At 37.2% G+C, this 19,486-nt stretch overlaps 1 protein-coding gene across 1 annotated transcript; it reads left to right on the plus strand.

The window, feature by feature from the left end:
* The first annotated feature begins 4,993 nt into the window (after positions 1–4,993).
* On the plus strand, positions 4,994–7,541 carry LOC149542219 (uncharacterized). The gene is made up of 2 exons (XM_089797230.1): positions 4,994–5,211; positions 5,797–7,541. Exons 1-2 carry the CDS (start codon positions 5,034–5,036, stop codon positions 7,095–7,097), a joined length of 1,479 nt encoding a protein of 492 aa, XP_089653356.1. The 5' UTR covers positions 4,994–5,033; the 3' UTR covers positions 7,098–7,541.
* The last annotated feature ends 11,945 nt before the right edge of the window (positions 7,542–19,486 follow it).

Consider the following 19,486-nt stretch of genomic DNA (forward strand, 5'->3'; position numbering starts at 1 on the left):
TGCTCTAAGTATTGAGGTTGATGAGAAACAACATATTCTGGATCAGTTAGTTGAAATTGTCCACAAGTATAAGTAAGAATTGAATGGACAGGAAAAACTCTTGTAGAGAGCTGAAAGGAAATTTGAAAATAAAATGTTGGAGCAAGTTGTACTAAAGATTGCTATAGATCAAGTAGAACTATCTAACATTTTTGCTACACTGGAAACATTTGTCAGTAATGTTGTTTCTTTATTTGTCAAATTAAGTGACACATCTATCTTCAAAAAGGAGATAAAAGAGAAATTATCAAAGATAGATGAGGATATGAAGGCAAGTGCACACTAGCTATTAGTTGATCTGAGTTATAGTTCTACACACTTCACAAAGATTAGATATTTGACAAATCTCCAGGTAGAATTATAAAGGGAAGAAGCCATCATTAGGGCCACACTTGCAGAAATTCAGGGCATAATTCTTCCAAATATGGATGCACTGAAAAAGCATATTGAACATGCAAAGACACTCATCCATGATAATAACTTCGCCATAGCTGACCACATGATGGAACTGTCAACAGAAGTATAGATGCCTTGCATGCAAGTAAGGTATTGCAAGAGAATTGGGACAAGACTATGGTACTAATTTTGTAGGTACATTCTAATTTCTTGTCTCATTTTGGTATTAACTTGTAGATATTATACACCTTTGGCAGTTATGTCAAAAAGGGGGGAGAAGAAGATTATCTCTATACAACTAAATATGTTTATTAATAAAGGGAGAGAAGAATATTATACTCCAGATATATGTATATAGGAGAGATATATGTATGGGGGAGTAGTAATATGTATAAATATGTTTACAAAAGTAATTTTGAAAAAAATCAGAAAAATAGAGTATTTACTGAGCTACAACAATAGTAAGTCAAAATTGAGTTAAAGACAAAAATATGGTGATAAAAATAATTTGACTTGTAATTTTAAGAATTCATTTTTTTTTTATGATAAGTGTTTTTGTCACTAATGCCAAAGGGGGAGATTGTTGACATTAAGTTCAATTTGTCTATAGTTAGTGACTCAACACTTAGTTAGTTGGTTACATTGCTACTAAGCTCTATAGTTGCTACCAAGCTTATCATTATCCAATAGTGTTAACCAAGTGTCTCAGTTGCTATTGAGCTAAACAAATAGTTTGTAGATCATGCCTAGATTCACAATATCTGCCAAGCATCAGAGACAATTTATTATATCGCCCAAGAGTAGTAGTGTCTACTGAGCTTTCCAGAAGAAGTGATGAAGACTCTAGTGTTAACCGATCTCTGTAATGTTAACATAGTGAATCTAGGTTGAACGAGTCATGTAGTGTCAATGGAGTGATTCTGTATCTACCAAGTTTCTCAGTGTTCATCGAGTCACACAATGCTAACTAAGTTCGAGCTACTCGAAGTGATCAGTATGGACCAAGCTTCAAGTTCAACCAGGTACCAAAGTTTGTCAAGCATTGAGAGTGTTTGTCATGTATCAAAACATCACTAAGCTTGTCTTTAGAACTCGAGTTACAACAGTTGGTCCAACTTTGTGAATTATGATGAATTTAGTATTGTAGCTGACTCCAGTAAGTAGTTATATATATATATATATATATATATATATATATATATATATATATATATATATATATATATATATATATATATATATATATATATATATATATATATATAGTATCATATCCAAGTATGTCATTAAGAAGGAATGACAAGTGTATGAGTGCGAATTGAAGAAGGCTACAAGGATTATAAGGAACAACAAAGATTTATCTATCATAGCCAGGTGATCCTTGCAATTCAAGGAACCTCATTCAGCAAATCAAAGTTGTAGATCAAAGATCAAATTTAATTCATTCTAATAGGTGTATCAGTTAAATCCTTTAACTAGGTGGACTTAATAGTCTTTTGCTAAATCTCTTAACCGAGTGTATACTTCATCGTATGTTTGTAAATTCTTTAACAAGGTGGACCTCATAGTCCTTATTGCTCCTAATAGGGCAGATCGCCAGAAGTGGTCAATTGTAAGCCTTAATAGGTTAACTTTATACTGTAGTACTAAAGCTTGTGGGTATCATCGCCACCCTAGTTTTACTTTCTAATTGGAAGGTTTCTGGGTCACCATATCTTGTGTCAAAGTGTTATGAATGTTTTATTTCTTTCATTCTTTCATGCATGTAATTGGATTAGAATAATATGTGAAGGTTTAATTGGTGAAGTAAGTTAAAGTTTTATTGGTTCTTGATTCACCCCTCCCCTCTCAGTAACCTAGCCTACCTTATATTTCCAACAATGCATACTTTTTGGATTTATACATATTTTTGTATGATAGAAAATGAAATTAATAAAATATTGAAATTGTCAACCCATAAGTTTGTTTTGGAATTTGATGCTCCAAAGTTAAGAGTCGGAGTAGGAATAAATAAGATTCTATTTGAGTTACCTATTATTAGCCTCTATTTAACTATCAATCAATTCTAGTTAGTTGTCAAACATATCTAATTTGTTGTCATTTCTATTAGCATAATTTTAGGATCATGTTTAAGTTAGTTGAACCTATATATTTGTATTCTCCTATGATGAACAATAAATTTTGAGCTCTTTTGTTTGTATTTACTTATGTCATTCTTTTATTTATTTATTACAACATCTCTATTTTTATTGGTATTATAGTTGCCTTCTTGTTAATAATCATTTGGTGTTTATGCTTTAGAAAAAAATTCCGTTGCTAGAATTAGTAGAGAATAAACTACCAAAGAAATGAGTATTGCAAAATAGACACCATATATTGATGGTGAGGATGATTTCATTAAGGATGAGACACTTATTTTATTTTGAAGAGGCCAACACTTTGAAGACAAAGAAGGATACACGACATAAGATAGTTATATGCTCAATAATACAAGGTTCTTATGACTCTTCTTGACTAGATTTATAAGACATACATGTGAGGATGGGTCCAATAGTTTAGAGGAGAAATCTATAAGTCACTATTATACCTTTATAAGGGCGATGATAAACTTCATGGACAAATGGTGTATAATGATGTTAGGAACATGAATGATAGATGTATGACTATAACTATAATTTAGGAACAACTTAAAGAATTATAACTGATTTAAGAATTATTTTTGAAGACAAAACTTTACATAATATTCTCTATTATTTTATGTTGTATCTTATTTCAATGTTGTAGCATTAAGAGGGGCTATTGGAATCTAAGGCTTCGACCATTTTGGAATTAGAATATGAATTAAATTAGATTTGTAGATTTGTTTGACTTAGCTATCTACAATCCCCAGTTCTAGTTAGTTGTCAATCATATCTAGTTTATTGTCATTTCTTTGTCTACACACACACACACACACACATGATCTTGTTAAAGTTAGTTGAACGTATATATTTGTATTCTCCCATGATGAGTAATAAGTTACAATTATAGGTAAGAGCCTACAACACAATGTTAAATTGTGTGCCTCTTATCTAGGAGGTCTTGGGTTTGAATCTACTTGAGTTAAATAAATAAATTATAAAAATTAATTAAAACACATAATAATTAATATTGACTTCGACCTCTTATCAATAAAAAAAGTTACAAATTCTTCTTTTCTCTACTATTATTCTATATTTCCTTTAGTATAATATCTCCTTTTATCATAATTTGAGTATATTTATTAATTTTGCATGCATAAAAAACCAAAATAACAAAAACTCAAGATTGTACTATATTTTTCCCCCCTAATTATTGCCTCGATCACACACACAAATAAAAAGATAGATTGATGCCAAAGCATAAATTTATTTCTAGAGGGCAAGAGTCTATAACACAATGGTAAATTGTGAGTTGCATTAGTGGCTATAGTTTATTGATGACAATCAATAAATCTAGTAGCAAATAAACTTAACCACAAATGAAGGAGTTTATATGAGTAAGAGAAAGAATACATTACAAAATTTAGCTAAATATATAAAAACCTAACCTAAACTAATAAATAGTTCTCAAAATTTATTAATTTATCTGTTAACCTATTAAATCTTAATTCCAAGTCTAACTAATATGGGAAGGCTCACCCTACATGTTATCTTTGGAAGAATGGTGTGTAGTGAATAACAACCTAGGTCAAAAATATGTTATATTAGTTTTGTTTTGTCAATTGTAATTAATTTATGGAACCCTTCCTACACATGAAGTTTCACTTGATATTGTCAATGGAGGCATGAGGTAGAGGTAAATTCATTTAATTAGCGAGGGGCCGATAGAGTCAAATAAGTCAAACCTATGCCTCACCATTGAGCTCGTAGGCCTTATACCTTTGCTATGATTGTAGGCCTTTACTGAGATATTACTGGAATATTAAACTCATGAACTTGAATAGGAGAAATGATTTAGCTTGTACGCATAGTAGAGTTGACTTGAGTTTGATTCCATGAATGCACTTGGCTTCTTGATACATCCCCATAGATTAAATATGTTTCACTTTATGATTCAAAATGAATATGTAACTAGTATCCAATAGAATCTTATTTTCAATCATTTGACATTAAAAATGGACTTTTTTTTTGATGGAGGGTTTAGACCTGTGAGACAACCCAACGAGGCACAAAGCGTGCAAGCTACCAACCAAGGATTGAGGGGCCACACCGTCAAAATCACTCCAACCTCATTCCTAATGATATTGGAGCCTTTCACTCAACAAGATTTGATCCCTAGTGGACTCTTTGTGAGCCATTCAACTTCAACAGCAAACCAAAAGCCTATTGACAAAAAATGAACTTTGAAAAAGAATAATAATATTAAATTTCCGCAATTTGTAATGCTGAATGCTAAAATTTCTAAATTCAAATACAACTTCCTAACATAGTATTATAAAAAAATTTATTCCGAATTGCGTTTTATTTCAAATTAATAAATATAATGTCAAATGACAGAAAATCGAGAGCAAAAAGAGATGATATTGACACCGCTGCGACAACTCTTACCATTTAAAGGAAAATGCGCTCACTCGGCGCATGGATTGTAATGGATTTACGCAGGAGGCAATGAGAAAACGAGGGAGATTTCAACCTTGGATGCTATATACAAGAGTCTTTTCATTTCAAGGAGACATTTATACATGTCAACATACTTTTGGTCATACACAAGCGATGGCAGTGGAATACACAGAAAATGAAGACCACCACTACAGAGGTCAGTTACATTCATCTAATAATTCCAATAACTTATCCAAAGATTTTTCTCTTAATAGGATAACAGCTGTCATTCTACCTAAGCTCAAAAATTCCGATGTTCTTGATACCAGTGCAAGAAGCCCTCTTGATTGGCAAGATGAAAAAACTCTGAATAAAGTCCTTAACACCGTCGCACAACACCATTGGAATGATTTAATTGAAATAGGAACAGTAATTGGATTCCCTCACGTTGTTCAACATGTTCTGATAAAACTACAAACGCGCCCTAAGGTAGCTCTTGAATTCCTCAACTGGGCAGAGAGTCAGCTGGAACTAAAGTCTGATATTCATTCACTTTGCATTGTGATTCACATCTTGGCTAAGGCTAGAATGACTTCTCATGCCCAAGAGCTTCTGAAAAGGGTCTTAAGTTTTGACTTTGGATCAACCCACTTGATTTTTGATAACCTTGTTGCCACATGTAAGGCATGCAATTCTACACCCTTTGTGTTTGATTTGTTTATCAGGACATTGGTTTATTTAGGCATGCTTAGTGGTGCAGTTGAAGTCTTTCGATTGATGAAAACCGTTGAATTCATTCCAGCAATTGAGACCTGTAATGGCCTACTCGGTGCTCTCTTGAAAGCAAAAGAAATTGATAGTCTCTGGGTAGTTCATGCAGAAATGGTCAGATCCAAGATAACTTTCAGTGTCTACACATTTAATATAATGATTAATGCCCTGTGCAAGCAAGGGAAGCTCACTGAAGCAAAAAGGGTTTTAGAGGACATGGAAGAGATGGGGTGTAAGCCTACAGTTGTATCGTATACCACTGTAATTGATGCCCATTGCAAGCGATATAAGGTGGAAGATGGTCTTAAGTTGCTGTCTGTGATGTTGGACAGGAATATATTTCCCGATGTCTTGATTTATAGCTCAGTGATCAAAGGGTTGTGTAAGGATGGGAGAGTTGAAGAAGCAGGTGCTTGTTTGACACAAATGATGGAAAAGGGTTTGATGCCAAATGCTGCCATTTACAATGTACTGGTAGATGGCTACTGCAACAAGGGTAATATGAGGAAGGCTTTTGAACTCAAAAATTCAATGCTTCCTCAGGGAAGAGAACCCAATGTTTGCACTTATAATGCTCTGATTCGTGCACTGTTGATTGAGGGCAGAGCTGCAGAAGTCAGGGACCTTATCAATGAAATGTCTGAGATGGATTTAGCTCCTGATGAGATCACCTACAACATATTGGTCAATGGTTACTTGAAAGCAGGGGAGCTAGAGGAGGCATTCAAGAACCAAGCAGAAATGCTCAATAAGGATTTCTTTCCCTCTGTTGCCAATTACACCTCCCTGACTTGTGGGCTTTGTACGGAAGGTAAGATGGAGGATGCAGAGTGGCTGCTCAAAAAGATAATTGCAAAGGGTTTGAACCCCAACGGAATAATGTACAATGCTTTCATCATTGGACACTGTAATACAGGAAACGTTGAGCAAGCCCTTGATCTGATGCATGACATGGTTAAGAGAAATATTTTCCCTGATGATGTTGCCTACAATACACTTATTCATGGACTTCGCCAGGTTGGAGAGGTAGAGAAGGCACGACAGCTTCTGGGAGAAATGATTAAAAGGGGCATAGGAGTTAGTCATGTTACCTACAGCACACTTATTAGTGGGTACAGTAAGAAAGGTGATATGCAAGAAGCTTGCAGGGTACGGAGAGAAATGTTAAGGATAGGTTTCAGTCCTACCATTTGTACTTATAATGTACTTATTCATGGGTTATGCAGGACAGGAAATGGAGATCAAGTAGAGGAACTCTTGAGAGAAATGGTAAAGAAAGGCCTTGCTCCAGACGATAATACTTACTTGTCAATGATAGAGGGCCTCCTTTGAGAAAGGCATCTTGAATGAAGCTGTTGATTTATAAGACTTGTGGTATGTATGTGGTCAAATTTGACAGTAGGGACTCAACTCAAGCTTGGTATATTATGTGAGAAGTTTCAGTTGGGATAAACATCCTTACCAGTCTCACACAATTGCTTGTCATGGAACAACCATAGATCAATGTCAACTAGTGTAACTAAAATAATATCTTTCCATGCGAGTCATAAAATATGGTCCTTAGGCATATTTGTATGCAGTCTCTGCATAGCATGGCTTCCAAGATGAATCACCAATCATAAGTTATCTATATAAACAGTCCTCGTGCGTTAGTGCAAGAAATTCCACTGCACATGCATTTTCGAGTTAAAAGCAGTTTCATCTGATCTTTCATGATGATCCAATACCCCACAATCAAAATTTATGAATTACCCTTGCATATGCTTCTGAAACTAATACTCATGAATTAGCTCGTTATATGCAAAGAATTAACACTCCTCATATTACAGGAGCTTGTAGCAATGGAAAAAAGAAGTTCTTTTTGACTTTCAAGCAACATTTAACTTACAAAATTTTGAGTCAATAATTGCCTTAGCAAATTGAATGTCTTCTTCCATGGTTGATGGTTCTTTCAGAAGAAGATTTTTTGAAACATCTTAGTCTCATAGTAGTGATCTAGAGCCCACAGGTTACCGGGGATCAACACCCTTAATTACTGGTTTTTTGATGTGTTACTAGAAGTCTAGAGGAAGTGAATTCCAGAACAGGAATCGGATAAAACTGATACATCATTAACCACACATCAGAGTGGTGACGGAGAACTGAACAAGAAATCTATATATCTGTTGTTCTGTACATAATTTTCTCTCTGGAAAGATGAGTTATTCGTGACAATTGAATGTTTAAACCCATGGGTTATGAACAATATCTGTGGTCTGAAATTTGAATACATTATGTTGACACAAGCTTCAGCCAAGATGAGATGATGGAGGAAAACCCTTTGTAGGAGGTAAATTGACCATTTTATCAATTGGTGTAAATGCATTACATGATTCCAAAGTTACCAACTAATGGTTGGTTCTGCTGTCCCCATGACAAGGGAACTAGGGAGAACAGATAGTAAAGGGCATTGCTTCCAGGTCTTGGCATTTCTCAACCTCAACTCTAAACGATCCGGGTGACCAATATCTGAGTCAGGATGTTTTCTTCAAGTTGGAGATTCTTTTGTATATTGACAATGACCATAGAAGTCATGCTGCCATCTGGATAAAGTTACCAAGTTTTGTTATGTTATTTAATATTCTTTTCTCCTTTTGATATTCTTCATCAGTTTGCTGTTACAAATTAATTTTGTGTTCAGCTGCATTGAGCTAGTGGCCTAGCTTATGTAATTATGTCCTTGCTAAGTACATATTGTATGAATGCTTGGAACTGAGGCATTGCTTTTCTTCTCCAATATGAGCAATATTTATAAAATTATTGATGATTATGACTACCATTTCTACCACTCGTAGGGAGGGATTAAATATTAGTAAATCAAGTTTATACCAAATACTATTGAACACATACTTAATATAATGACGTGTTGCAATATTAGAGAGCTTGTCGTCCATTGGGGTAGAGATGAAGCATTGCACTTTAGTACAAAACGAGTGATATTATTCATTAGTTTGCTGCTACAAAGTAATCTTGTTTTCAGCAGCATTGAGCTAGTAGCTTAGTTTGTGGAATCATATCCATGCTGATTACAGTGTATGAATGACTCTTAGAACAGAGGCATTGCTTTCTCCGATGACGAGCAATATGCATAAAATACATTGATGATCATGACAGCTACTTTTACCACTCCTAATACTGAATTGGTCTCAGTGATGGTAAAATGTAATTAAATTAAACTTTAAACCAAACACTGTTTAACACACTTTTGTATAACTGACCATAATTTTGTGTTGCAATATTATTGGGCTTACCTTCTATTGTGGTAAGGATAAACTATATCACTCTGGTACAAAAAAATGAAGGATATTATTCATCATTTTGCTGCTGCAATGTAATCTTGATTTCAGCTGCATTGAGCCAGTAGCCTAGTTTGTGGAATTATTTCCATGCTGGGTATGCAGCATATGAATGACTGTTGGAAGATAGGCATTGCTGTCTCCTCCAACTAACATGAGCTGTATGCGTAAAATATTGATGATTATGATAACTATTTTACCCCTTCTAAGACTTGGTCTTAGAGATGGTAAAGTATGAGTAAATCAAAACCTGAACCAAATATTGTTTAACATATTTTTATGCTAGTGACTGTAATGATGTATTGCAAATTGCAATATCAGAGGGCTCACCTCCCATTGTAGAAAATATAAACCATTTCACACGGGTGCAAAGAAACAAGTGGTATTTATGAGATATGACCAATCATCAAAGATAAAACTACACATTACGAGATAAAGATAAATTTGTGGAAGTCTCAATTGTCTGGATCAAGGAATCAATTTCAGTGGAACAATAAAGCTCAACTCTAAGATTACATATACAGTAATACCCGGTACTTGTGTTGGAAAATTAAATGTTATAAACTTTAAAGGGCATAGCCTAAACAGCTGCAGAAGAATACCATGGTGCAGTATTAATCAGAGCAGAAGAACACAACAAAGTATGAAGCCAAAAGCAGCAGTCAAAAGTAGGAGGGGCAGTTGAATAAAAAATTACGAAGATGAAAATAGGACAGTTTTTGTGTTTTTCAAAACCAAGGCTCTGGTTACAGTGATTTCTTTTATTTTGTGCTCCACAGGGATGGATCCTCTAGGCTGGTACCCCTGGTCCTGTATGGGGATGCGGGGACGACTTTTCAAAGTACCCTGTCTGTCCCTTTGTGTGCAAAAAGCCAGAAACATTTCTGGGATACTTCTGGGAGTGGATTGGGGATGTAGGGGACAGAGAGAAGTCATTGGAATACCCAAGGGACTCCTAGGCTGGGATGTACCTATGCCACCAAATACCCCTGACAGTATGCTGTGCACGAGACTGGCTCATTATGCAACAATTCCAATGTGCTTGTCCTGGTGTATTGTAGCTATTTTCCATATGGCACACAACTGACCCCCCTATGTACGCCACAGTCTGTATGGTTAATGAAGATGGCGCTCAGCTGTACAGTCAAAGAAATGGCCCCCACTCAGCTGTCAGTCAACAATATTGTGTACGATCAGAAAATGACTCCAACGCTGTACGGGGACAAGACAATTGTCATATGGTGGCAAGGTAATTGCCATATGTATGGTGGTGTATATGCAGTATGATGGTTGTATGGGGTTTGGCATACAGTATGAAGACCATACTGCTCCAACTTGATCTTCGCCATGTAGTTCGGCAGCCAAAGCAATATTACAAGGATATAGATGCTTAGTGTGGTTGATGTTATTCAGATGCCACTAATATTGTTATTGCCAAATTGTAATATGGAGCGATATAGACCAATGACACATAACACAATAATGATAGCACTTCAGATTATCAAAATAGATCTTCAATTACAACAATTTCAGACTAAGAGCAAAACAGAATAGGTTGAGAGTTACTCCTACCAAAACTGCAGATGCCAAGTAGGGAAGATCTTTCCCCTCCAAAATGGCATATAATTGAATTCCAAATAGAATTCACACATACAAAGAGAGTACCAAACCCACATACATACAACAACTAACCCAGCTTTATCTATGGCTTTGGCGAAATTTCCTAAAGGACCACAAAAGTGCCAACACGGTCAAAATGTTACTGACAACTAATAGGAAGGGCCTGAGAGATAATAATTCTAATTTTGGAGCCATACACACCAAAACTATTAAATTAAATTATGGCTAAAAAATCACACATTTTTGAATTTCAATAAAAGGCCGGGACTTCATGTTTCATTTCTGTTTGTGACTTAGGTAGCAGTGCATAGACATCATTCTACAAATTCTGTATTACACCAAGTCCTCAACATACCTATTTCGACCCAATGCTTCAGCTACAGCATTCAATTTGAATCCAACACTTCAGATGTCCATTTCAGCTTGATAAGGTGCATGTAAAAAAAGCTCATCAATTTCAAATAATCTCAAGAAATCAGTGCCGTTGATTTTCCTTTGTATCTACTGACAGTCTGACATTAAGGCTCCAAAAGAATGATTTATCTCAAACTAGATTTGATCCATTCTTGACATTCATCACACTGCCACCTGATGGCTGACAAGTTGCTTTGCTTATTCGTAAAGATTATAAAGCTTTTGTCTATGTTGCATAGAGTTTCTAGGACAGGGATGACAGGAGATGGTGTGATGTGTTTCTGGGATGGAAGCTGCTCTTTTTGGGACAACTACAAAAGAAATAGGGGAAATAATAAGAAATTTGATTATAAGGCATTTGTCATACATATTGTGGAACCATACTATGTAACGTTAGAGCTGAATTGGGAATTTACATGAGAGCTTACAGAATATTTCATTATTTTTATTGTCAATGTGCACATAAAACAGAAGGCTACAACCACAAAATGTCAAAATGTAGAAATATTTGAAAAACAATGTATCTATCTAACTCACAAAAGCAATGGAAGCATAATATGTATGCACACTGACCATGAAAGCATTTGAGTTTTGTTAATTTGTTGTTGATTCTCACATGATATTTTAATTTAAGTCTAATGATATGTATTGAGCTTCTACAATATATATGATGAATGCTTTATCAATGTTGATATGCATGTTTTAAATTTCCTTATATTTTTAAAATCCCCCATTTTTTTAACAGCTGTCCCCTGCCACCCCCAAAAATGGCCAAAAATTACCCCTTATCAGACATCCCCTGCCATCCGCATTCCTGTCCCCAAAAATCCATGGAACATAACTTTTATTGTTAGATCTAGAAATGTCAGAACATTGCCAGTATAGCAGTGAAAAAAACAATGGAAAAAGCAATTTTGGAAGCTTGGTACGATGCTAAAGTGGAGTAAGTGATTGGATTAATTTGACAAAAAGAGAAAGTTGTTCCAAAAAGTCTTGTAATTCTCTAACAACCTGTGGATAAATTTTAGTTTCTTATGTTTAATTTTTTTTGAGGTTGTGTCCTGACTCTATTCCAAACGAAATTTCCCAGCAGTGATATTAGAGCTACAATTATTGGCATAAATGTTTATTACTGCAGGTGAGGATTACATTAGACAAGTTCAGATTTGAAGCTTCTTCACTAGAATTTAATATCCTAATTAATTTGAAAAAAATATATTTAACTTCGTTTGATTTTCTATGATGGCAGTTAGTATGGTCAACTGCCAGTTACATAGTTTAAAAGAGATTTTTTTTAACATTGGAGAGATTACTTGAAAAGAGTATTAATAGTGAAAAGAGTGTGGGATACAGTAGCAAGTGTCTATGTTGAACCTCAAGACTTGAAACATTGAATGCAAAACCCTAGGAACAGCAAGAACTAATGGTGAAGTACTTTCCTATGTTTATAGTGCAATAGATGCAAGTATTTCCTATGGATTACAGGTTACAAAACATCCATGGAATTATGGACCATATTAGAAAACCCATTTTGAGGTACAAATCAGCTAAGGATTACAAAGCTTCAAATCTTAAGAATGAAAGATAAACATAAATTTATAGATAATAATTGTAAACATGCATAGTGAATAAAATGAGAACATGTGGGAGTGAGAATTTGGATTAGCACTATACACTAGCACCTTATGTTGTCACTAGGTGAAAGTCTACAAAGTGTCATACTTTAGGAGAACGAAGTATTTGTGGGTGAAACAATTTCGCCTAAATCAGTTTGGCATTTATGTGGCATTAAGAGCTTTGAGTAAGAGATTTTTTCCCAACTATTAAATCAATAATCTAATTTTAAGATTTTAATGAAATTAGTTTTGATAGGGGGATGGGTTCAAGAGTCCGTGCCACTTCTTTGGGCTAGGGCTTTTGTGCACTAGGCGTTATTTTCTATCTAAAGTGTGTGCAGGACAAGGGTTGTGGAGTGCAGAGTTGTGGTGTGATTGTCATGTTTAGGGAGGGCGTCAATGAAGGTTGGGCTTGCAGCATTTGCTATATTTGAGGGTTTGAAAGGTGTTTGCAGGGGTTTGTTGGGTGTTGCAGGGTTTTGAAGATTTTTTCTTTGATGCTTTGGTAGTTGTGTGGAGTTTGGTTATCTTATTGAGGGTTTTTTGGTTTTTGTCCAGATGGAGGCGCATGAAGTTTCCAATAATTTGGTAGTTGATGGTTTTGTGCTACCCCACAGAATTTTGGGTGTGCTTGCAAGGATGTTAGACTCCTTTATGTAGGGGCGAGCTCTAACTTAAATGAAGTGAATGGTTGTCTTTTGATGAGTTAGGATTGTCATGTCCTTGCCATTCCGCCTAAATCAATTATGAAAGATGTTTCTTATCGAGCAAACATGCACCAATCTATAAATTTCTCAGGATTCATATTTCTTTGTTAGCTTTGGAACCCTGGATTCGTTGTTCATGGAAGGAAAAGGGAGATATGGAGATTATGATTTCTGTGAACAAAAATTTCATGGTTGTGTTCTCCTGCATGTTTGATCTGAATCGCATTTTTGATGGAGGACCATATTTTTATGATCCCATGGGCTTGTTTGTTAACCTTGGCATGTAGGTTCTAATTTAGTGGAGGAATCACCCTTGAGGGTTCTTGCTTGGGTTTGTTTGCAACAACTTACTTTAGAGTTTTAGAGGGAAGATATTTTGTGCAAAATTGTTGCTTTTCTTGGGAAGCCGACTTCGATAGCTCAACAAACTTTTGATAGAAAGGTAATTTCCTTTGCTTGAATTTGTGTTGAAATTAATTTGAATGCTTTGTTGCGAAATCCTTTGGACATCTATTTAGGAACTTCTATGTGGGTGTAACTATTAAATTATGAATCTCTTCCTTTTTTATGTTGGATATGTCATGATTATGGACATCTTCAATGTCAGCGTCCTTAGGTTAATAAGGGGACCGATGGTCTTGATGACTCTCCTTCCTCAGCTCCAAAGGTGGATAAAGAAACCAAAGGGAAAGCCACAATGAAAGAAGATAGCCTTGATAAGAATGGTTTTATGCCTACTAGGCCTCAAGCTAAGTAGAGGGGACAAAAAAAACCCTACAAGGATAGATAGAGTGATAAGGTTTTTAACTGGTTTGAGATGTTGGATTCTATAGCCTTAGAGGAAGGAATTCCCTTAGATGTCTCTTTTGTGCGACTATTATGGGTGTGGGGGTTATTCAATAGGAGTCTATTGTATTGCCTTACGGTGTTGTGTAGCATTAGGGAGTTGTAGAATTATTATTGACACATGTTACACAAAGAAGAAAACATAAATCCAACTGTAGCAACATAACATTCATTACTAGTACCAAAATACCAAAATGGTGAGGAAATGTTATTACTTTATTAATTACCAAAAATATGAGTACATCATCCATATTTCAAAGAGCTTATATAATGGACTGTTGGTTGTGAAAACCAAAGGACGAATCCCCTTGCTTCCTAACTACCCTATCCCACCAAAGTTTAATTAGTTCTACTTACAACATTACTTTATTATGTACTACATTTATCCCCCCTAGGAAAGAAGTCATCTTCCAGATAACTACCCAATAGAAAAAGAAAATCAGATTTTAAAAAGTAGGTTGTGAAGACATCCCTAGACTCTAGGCTCTTTCACAGAGGTGTAGGAATGGGCGTAGGCAAACCACTCAAGAGGGACTTCATGCCATTAAACCCATTCCATGCCTAAGAGTTGTTTGAATGTTGGGGTGTAGACTTCATGGCACTGCTAAAGACGAGTAGGGCCCGATGTTGCTGATACATGGTGGTGGCGACAAAGTATTTAACAAAATAGTTAGAGGCACATGCACTACCTGACAACTTTGCAATAAATACAACAAATTTTTTGTATGAATAGATCATCACACGGTATAGCATACCTATTTAGTTGACAAGTGATAAAGGAGGTCACTTTGTCAATCACGTGATCAAATTACTAACAGTGGAATTCAAGATTTTTCATTCATTGTCAAGTCTGTATTACCCTCGAGCTAATGGCTAGGTAGAGGTGACAAACAAGATTCTTGTGGCCATCATATATAAATCATGTGGAGTAGAACATGCAAACTAGGAGGAAAAGTTGCCTTTGACACTGTGGGCCTACCGCATGGCATTCAAAGTCATAATTGGACAGACGTCTTTCTAGTTAATATTTGGCCAAGAAGTCATGGTACTAGCTGAATTTATGGTCCCAAGTCTCAGGATCGCAATTGAAAATAGACTCGGAGATATGGAGAGTCTACAGGAAGGCTTATACCAACTGAACAAATTGGATGAACAGAGATTGACAGTGCAATGGGTGACGGAGGTGGTGTAGACCCGTCAAAAGGCATGACATGCCAAACATCTGAAAAGAACAAGGTTTTAGCCAGACCAACTCATTCTTCGATACAATGGCCGCAACGAGATAAAACTAGGGAAATTCAAGGTTAAATGGCTCAAACTGTATAAAGTGAGAGAAGTTGGCAATAATGGATCCATAAAATTATGGACCTTGGACAGGCAAGAAATCCTTGATGCCATCAATGAATCGAAGCTGAAAATTTATCATGAACGACTAGAAGGCGAGGCAAGTTGTAAGACTAGACAAGAATTTGGCTTATCGATTTTCAAAAAATATAAAATAATAAAAAACTTAAAAACGAAAGAAAAAATATGTGAAAAATGTCATGCAGACTTAGGTGATTGTGGACACATGGCCACAGACATCGAGTGTCCTGCGGACACATGTGGCCGCGAACATTGTGTCCCGCAGACATTTATGGTTGCAGAGTATATGCCGAGGAGTTGTGTGCTGCGATGAGAGAAAAAAAACTTAAACGATAGGTGGAAGAGTTGGTCGCGGATTCCACATGAAGAAAAAGGAAGAAAAGTATAAGAAACATAGACTTAACACACTTGCATTTAGCAAACTCGTGCGAAGAATGAAAATAGAGAGGAAGCCATGCAAGGCAATACCAAGCGCCACGGGTAGGGAAACAAAGAGGTCCATGTCAAGGGAGAACGAGAGTCTATGGGGAAGGAAAAGAGCAAGCCGGTAAGGAAAGATACAACCAGGAAAGAGGTCCGAGTTCTGTGAACTCCAACGGTGAAGGTATAAAGAAAACGTTTGGGGAATTACAAACAAAGTTGCAAGGAGTGTTGACAGACGTTACCAAGTAAGTGGCTATAAAAAAGTTTGAAAGAAAGGAAACCCTCCATGGAGAAGAGCATTCAACGTCGAGAAGCAAAGCCTAACCATTTTTGTTTTGTATTATAAAGACAAAATAAGGGACGATTAGTCAGTTACTATGCAGTTGGTAGGAAAAAAGAAGAAGTGGAAGGCTCTGCTAAAGGGGAATAGTACGGATATGGACAAAAATGTGAGTATTGGCTTTGGCAGTTTGAGTTGTAGGGCCAACAACATTGAGCAACAAGAAACAGAAGGTTAAGGTCGACCTATCACATGTGACAATTCAGTTCGAAGTGTTGAATGGCAGTGAGTGCTGGAGATGGTGGCAAGAGATGGCAGATATAGACCTAATCAAGGAAATTCTGATCCGTGCCCAAGTCCATTGAGCAATACAAGTCCCTGTCTTCTCCATTAGGTTGTTTGAGACAATCCTAAGAACTATGATCAAAACCTACAACAGGAACAACCAAACAAGCACATTTGTCTACAAGAAGCATCATATGATAGTCTCCTTCAAAGCACGAGATTTCAACAAAGTACTTGGTATTCTTGGCCAAGCAGGTCGCGAAGTGGTGACCAAGAACCCAAGTTGCTTCAAGAACGCAAGGAATGTTGGGTAAAATTGGTGGGCCGCAACCTCACACCAAAGGAATTTGAATATGTTGTGAAAGGTACCAAGAGTCGAGGACTACGACGAGATTTCATCCAAGAGGGTCATTGGAGATGTATTATGGATGTAAGAAAGAGCAAGTTAACCAGGGCGCGTAGAGCCTCAGATATTGCCCAACCTTAGATTACATTCATGAATGGCATCATGAATGCTACGGTGTACGATTGGGCCACTATCCTTGTAGAAGCATCAGACATTTTTCATGCTGCATCATGCCATCAGCTTGTTTCTGGATGCAACCCTTCATCAAATTCCAACAGACGACTTTGAAGTTCCATCGAGAGGAAAATTGGCACCGGGAGAACCCCTAGTATTCTACTGGCGACATTTGGACACGAGTGGCATAGCGACTGATTAGAAGAGGGTATTGCAAGGGTTGGATGTATACGAGGATACAAACATCGGAAGGGAGGAAACCATAGAGAGTAGTGGGGTCAATTCTGAGGAGGAGATTACCTCGATAGAGGTTGGGAGCGATGTGGCAGTTGGAGGGTCCACACTTTTCACCCATCCCCATCTACCGACTTCGACATAGTTGATAGCCACTACCTCGCTTATTCCTCCATTTGGCCACAGGCATGTGCTAGTTATCATGACTCCACCGATGACCAGGATAGAAACCACATATGTTATGACTCCACAGAATGTTTCAGCAGTTCTAGTTGCATCACACCTAGTAGCAACAGTGCCAGCAACAGAGTTAGTAGAGGTGCAGGTGCTAGGGCTCGAACTTCAGGTTCGACTAGATGTGATCGGCTCTGACGTTGTTGTCACCATATTTTCATCTTTGTTGACTCAACCAGTTCACCCAATGAAACCAACTCAGCCAAAGATCAAGAGTATGGAGGTGACCCAGACAACACAACCACATGCAACACAATTGGAGAAGTTTGAGATGATGGACAGAGCCAGTGTATTTATGAGACAATAGTTTCGACTCATTCCTGCAAAGGTTGGTTCCTCCATTCAGTCCCTGAGGCAGGGAGGGGTATCCCTAGGAGTAGCTACCATATTGGAGCCACAAGAGTCGAGAGTACCACAGTCCGAGGATGCGCTCGGAGATGAGAAGGTGGCACCGGATGTGGAAGTGGCAACCACAAAAGAGTCAAAGATGGATATAGATATGGAGCAGGATGCCGACACTATGGAGAAAGAGGATTATGGGTTGAATGAGGATAGATGCAAGGCATACATCAGAGCCATGGAGGTTGTGATGGAGAGGGGACAAATTGTTGGGTATCAAGCTTTGACCTGATGGAAGGAGTTGCAGTTGGTTCGAGCCTATCTTCAGAGGATCTATCTGGAGTGTTATTGCTCTTGCTTTGAGGCCAGGGGATGGCCAACCATGGAAACACCAGAGATGTTGGCTAGTTGGGCTACAGAACCTAAGTTGAGACCATGCAACACTGCTATGGAGAAGCTTGCACATGAGATAGTGGGGGTGTATAAAGACGTCTACTATGCTCATAGGTGTGCAGAGGCGGATAGTGAAGTAGAGAGGGTTGCAGAGGTGAGGTCTACGATAGTTGAGATAGAAGCTCGAGAGAAGTTAGCTACTGAATTGGATAGCTAGCAAGCAACATGGGTAGCTGAGCGAACTGCGCTTTTGTGAGATAAGGAGAAGGTTGAACAAAGATTTCAAACTGCCAAACAAGGATTGCAGATAGCCCAGGCCTAGGCCACGGAGTCAGTACTTCTCTTAAAGGAGGTAGTGGAAGTTAACACACGGGCACAGAACAACTTATGCATCCACACTGATCAAGTTTATGAGTTGTGCTAGCAAAGAAACACTTCATGGATGCAACCTCCTCCCTAGTTTATGTTGTTTCTATATTTGTATGTTGTCTCCTAATTTTGTTAGTCTTGAGTCACTAGGAGACAACTTTTCTTTTTTGGGGGGGATGATGTTTGACAAAACGGGTAGTTAGGCGGTTACCGGTGCAAACACGGTTGTGTTGTTTCATAAGCACCGTATCGGATATTATAAATGTGGCTTTCACTTATGTATTTGACATCATTGTATGGAACATTATTGTTATGTATGGAAAGCATTTGATTAATGAATAGCATTTTACTTTGTGATATTGCTGTCAGGATTTAGCTGTGTGATTTTGAGTCAAACTCATTGACCCATGTTTCATGAGTAGTGATTCAACATGAATCCATCTCTCATGAGAATAAATGGAACACTTAGCACTCATTGGATCTAGGTGATGCTCACATGGGTGAAGCACCAGGAGGTCACCCATCCCAGTACTACTCCAACCTGAGCGCGCTTAACTACAAAGTTTCCTCCATGGTTAAAATGGGGTTGCAAGCTTTGGGTTTAACCATGGAGGAAACTCCGTAGTTAAGCACACTCAGGCTGGAGTAGTACTGGGATGGGTGAATGGCGTTGCAAACTTTGGGTTCAACCATGGAGGAAACTTCGTAGTTAAGCACACTTAGGCCGAAGTAGTACTGGGA

Source organism: Cupressus sempervirens, chromosome 8 (assembly GCF_028749045.1).
Source record: "Cupressus sempervirens isolate cs-2001-9-10 chromosome 8, ASM2874904v1, whole genome shotgun sequence".
NCBI lineage: Eukaryota > Viridiplantae > Streptophyta > Pinopsida > Cupressales > Cupressaceae > Cupressus > Cupressus sempervirens.

Coding starts and splice junctions, on each gene's coding strand:
- LOC149542219 (XM_089797230.1), top strand. CDS start 5,034: ATGGATTGTAATGGATTTACGCAGGAGGCAATGAGAAAACGAGGGAGA. Junction 5,212..5,796: donor TGAAGACCACCACTACAGAG/GTCAGTTACATT, acceptor AATTCATTCCAG/CAATTGAGACCTGTAATGGC.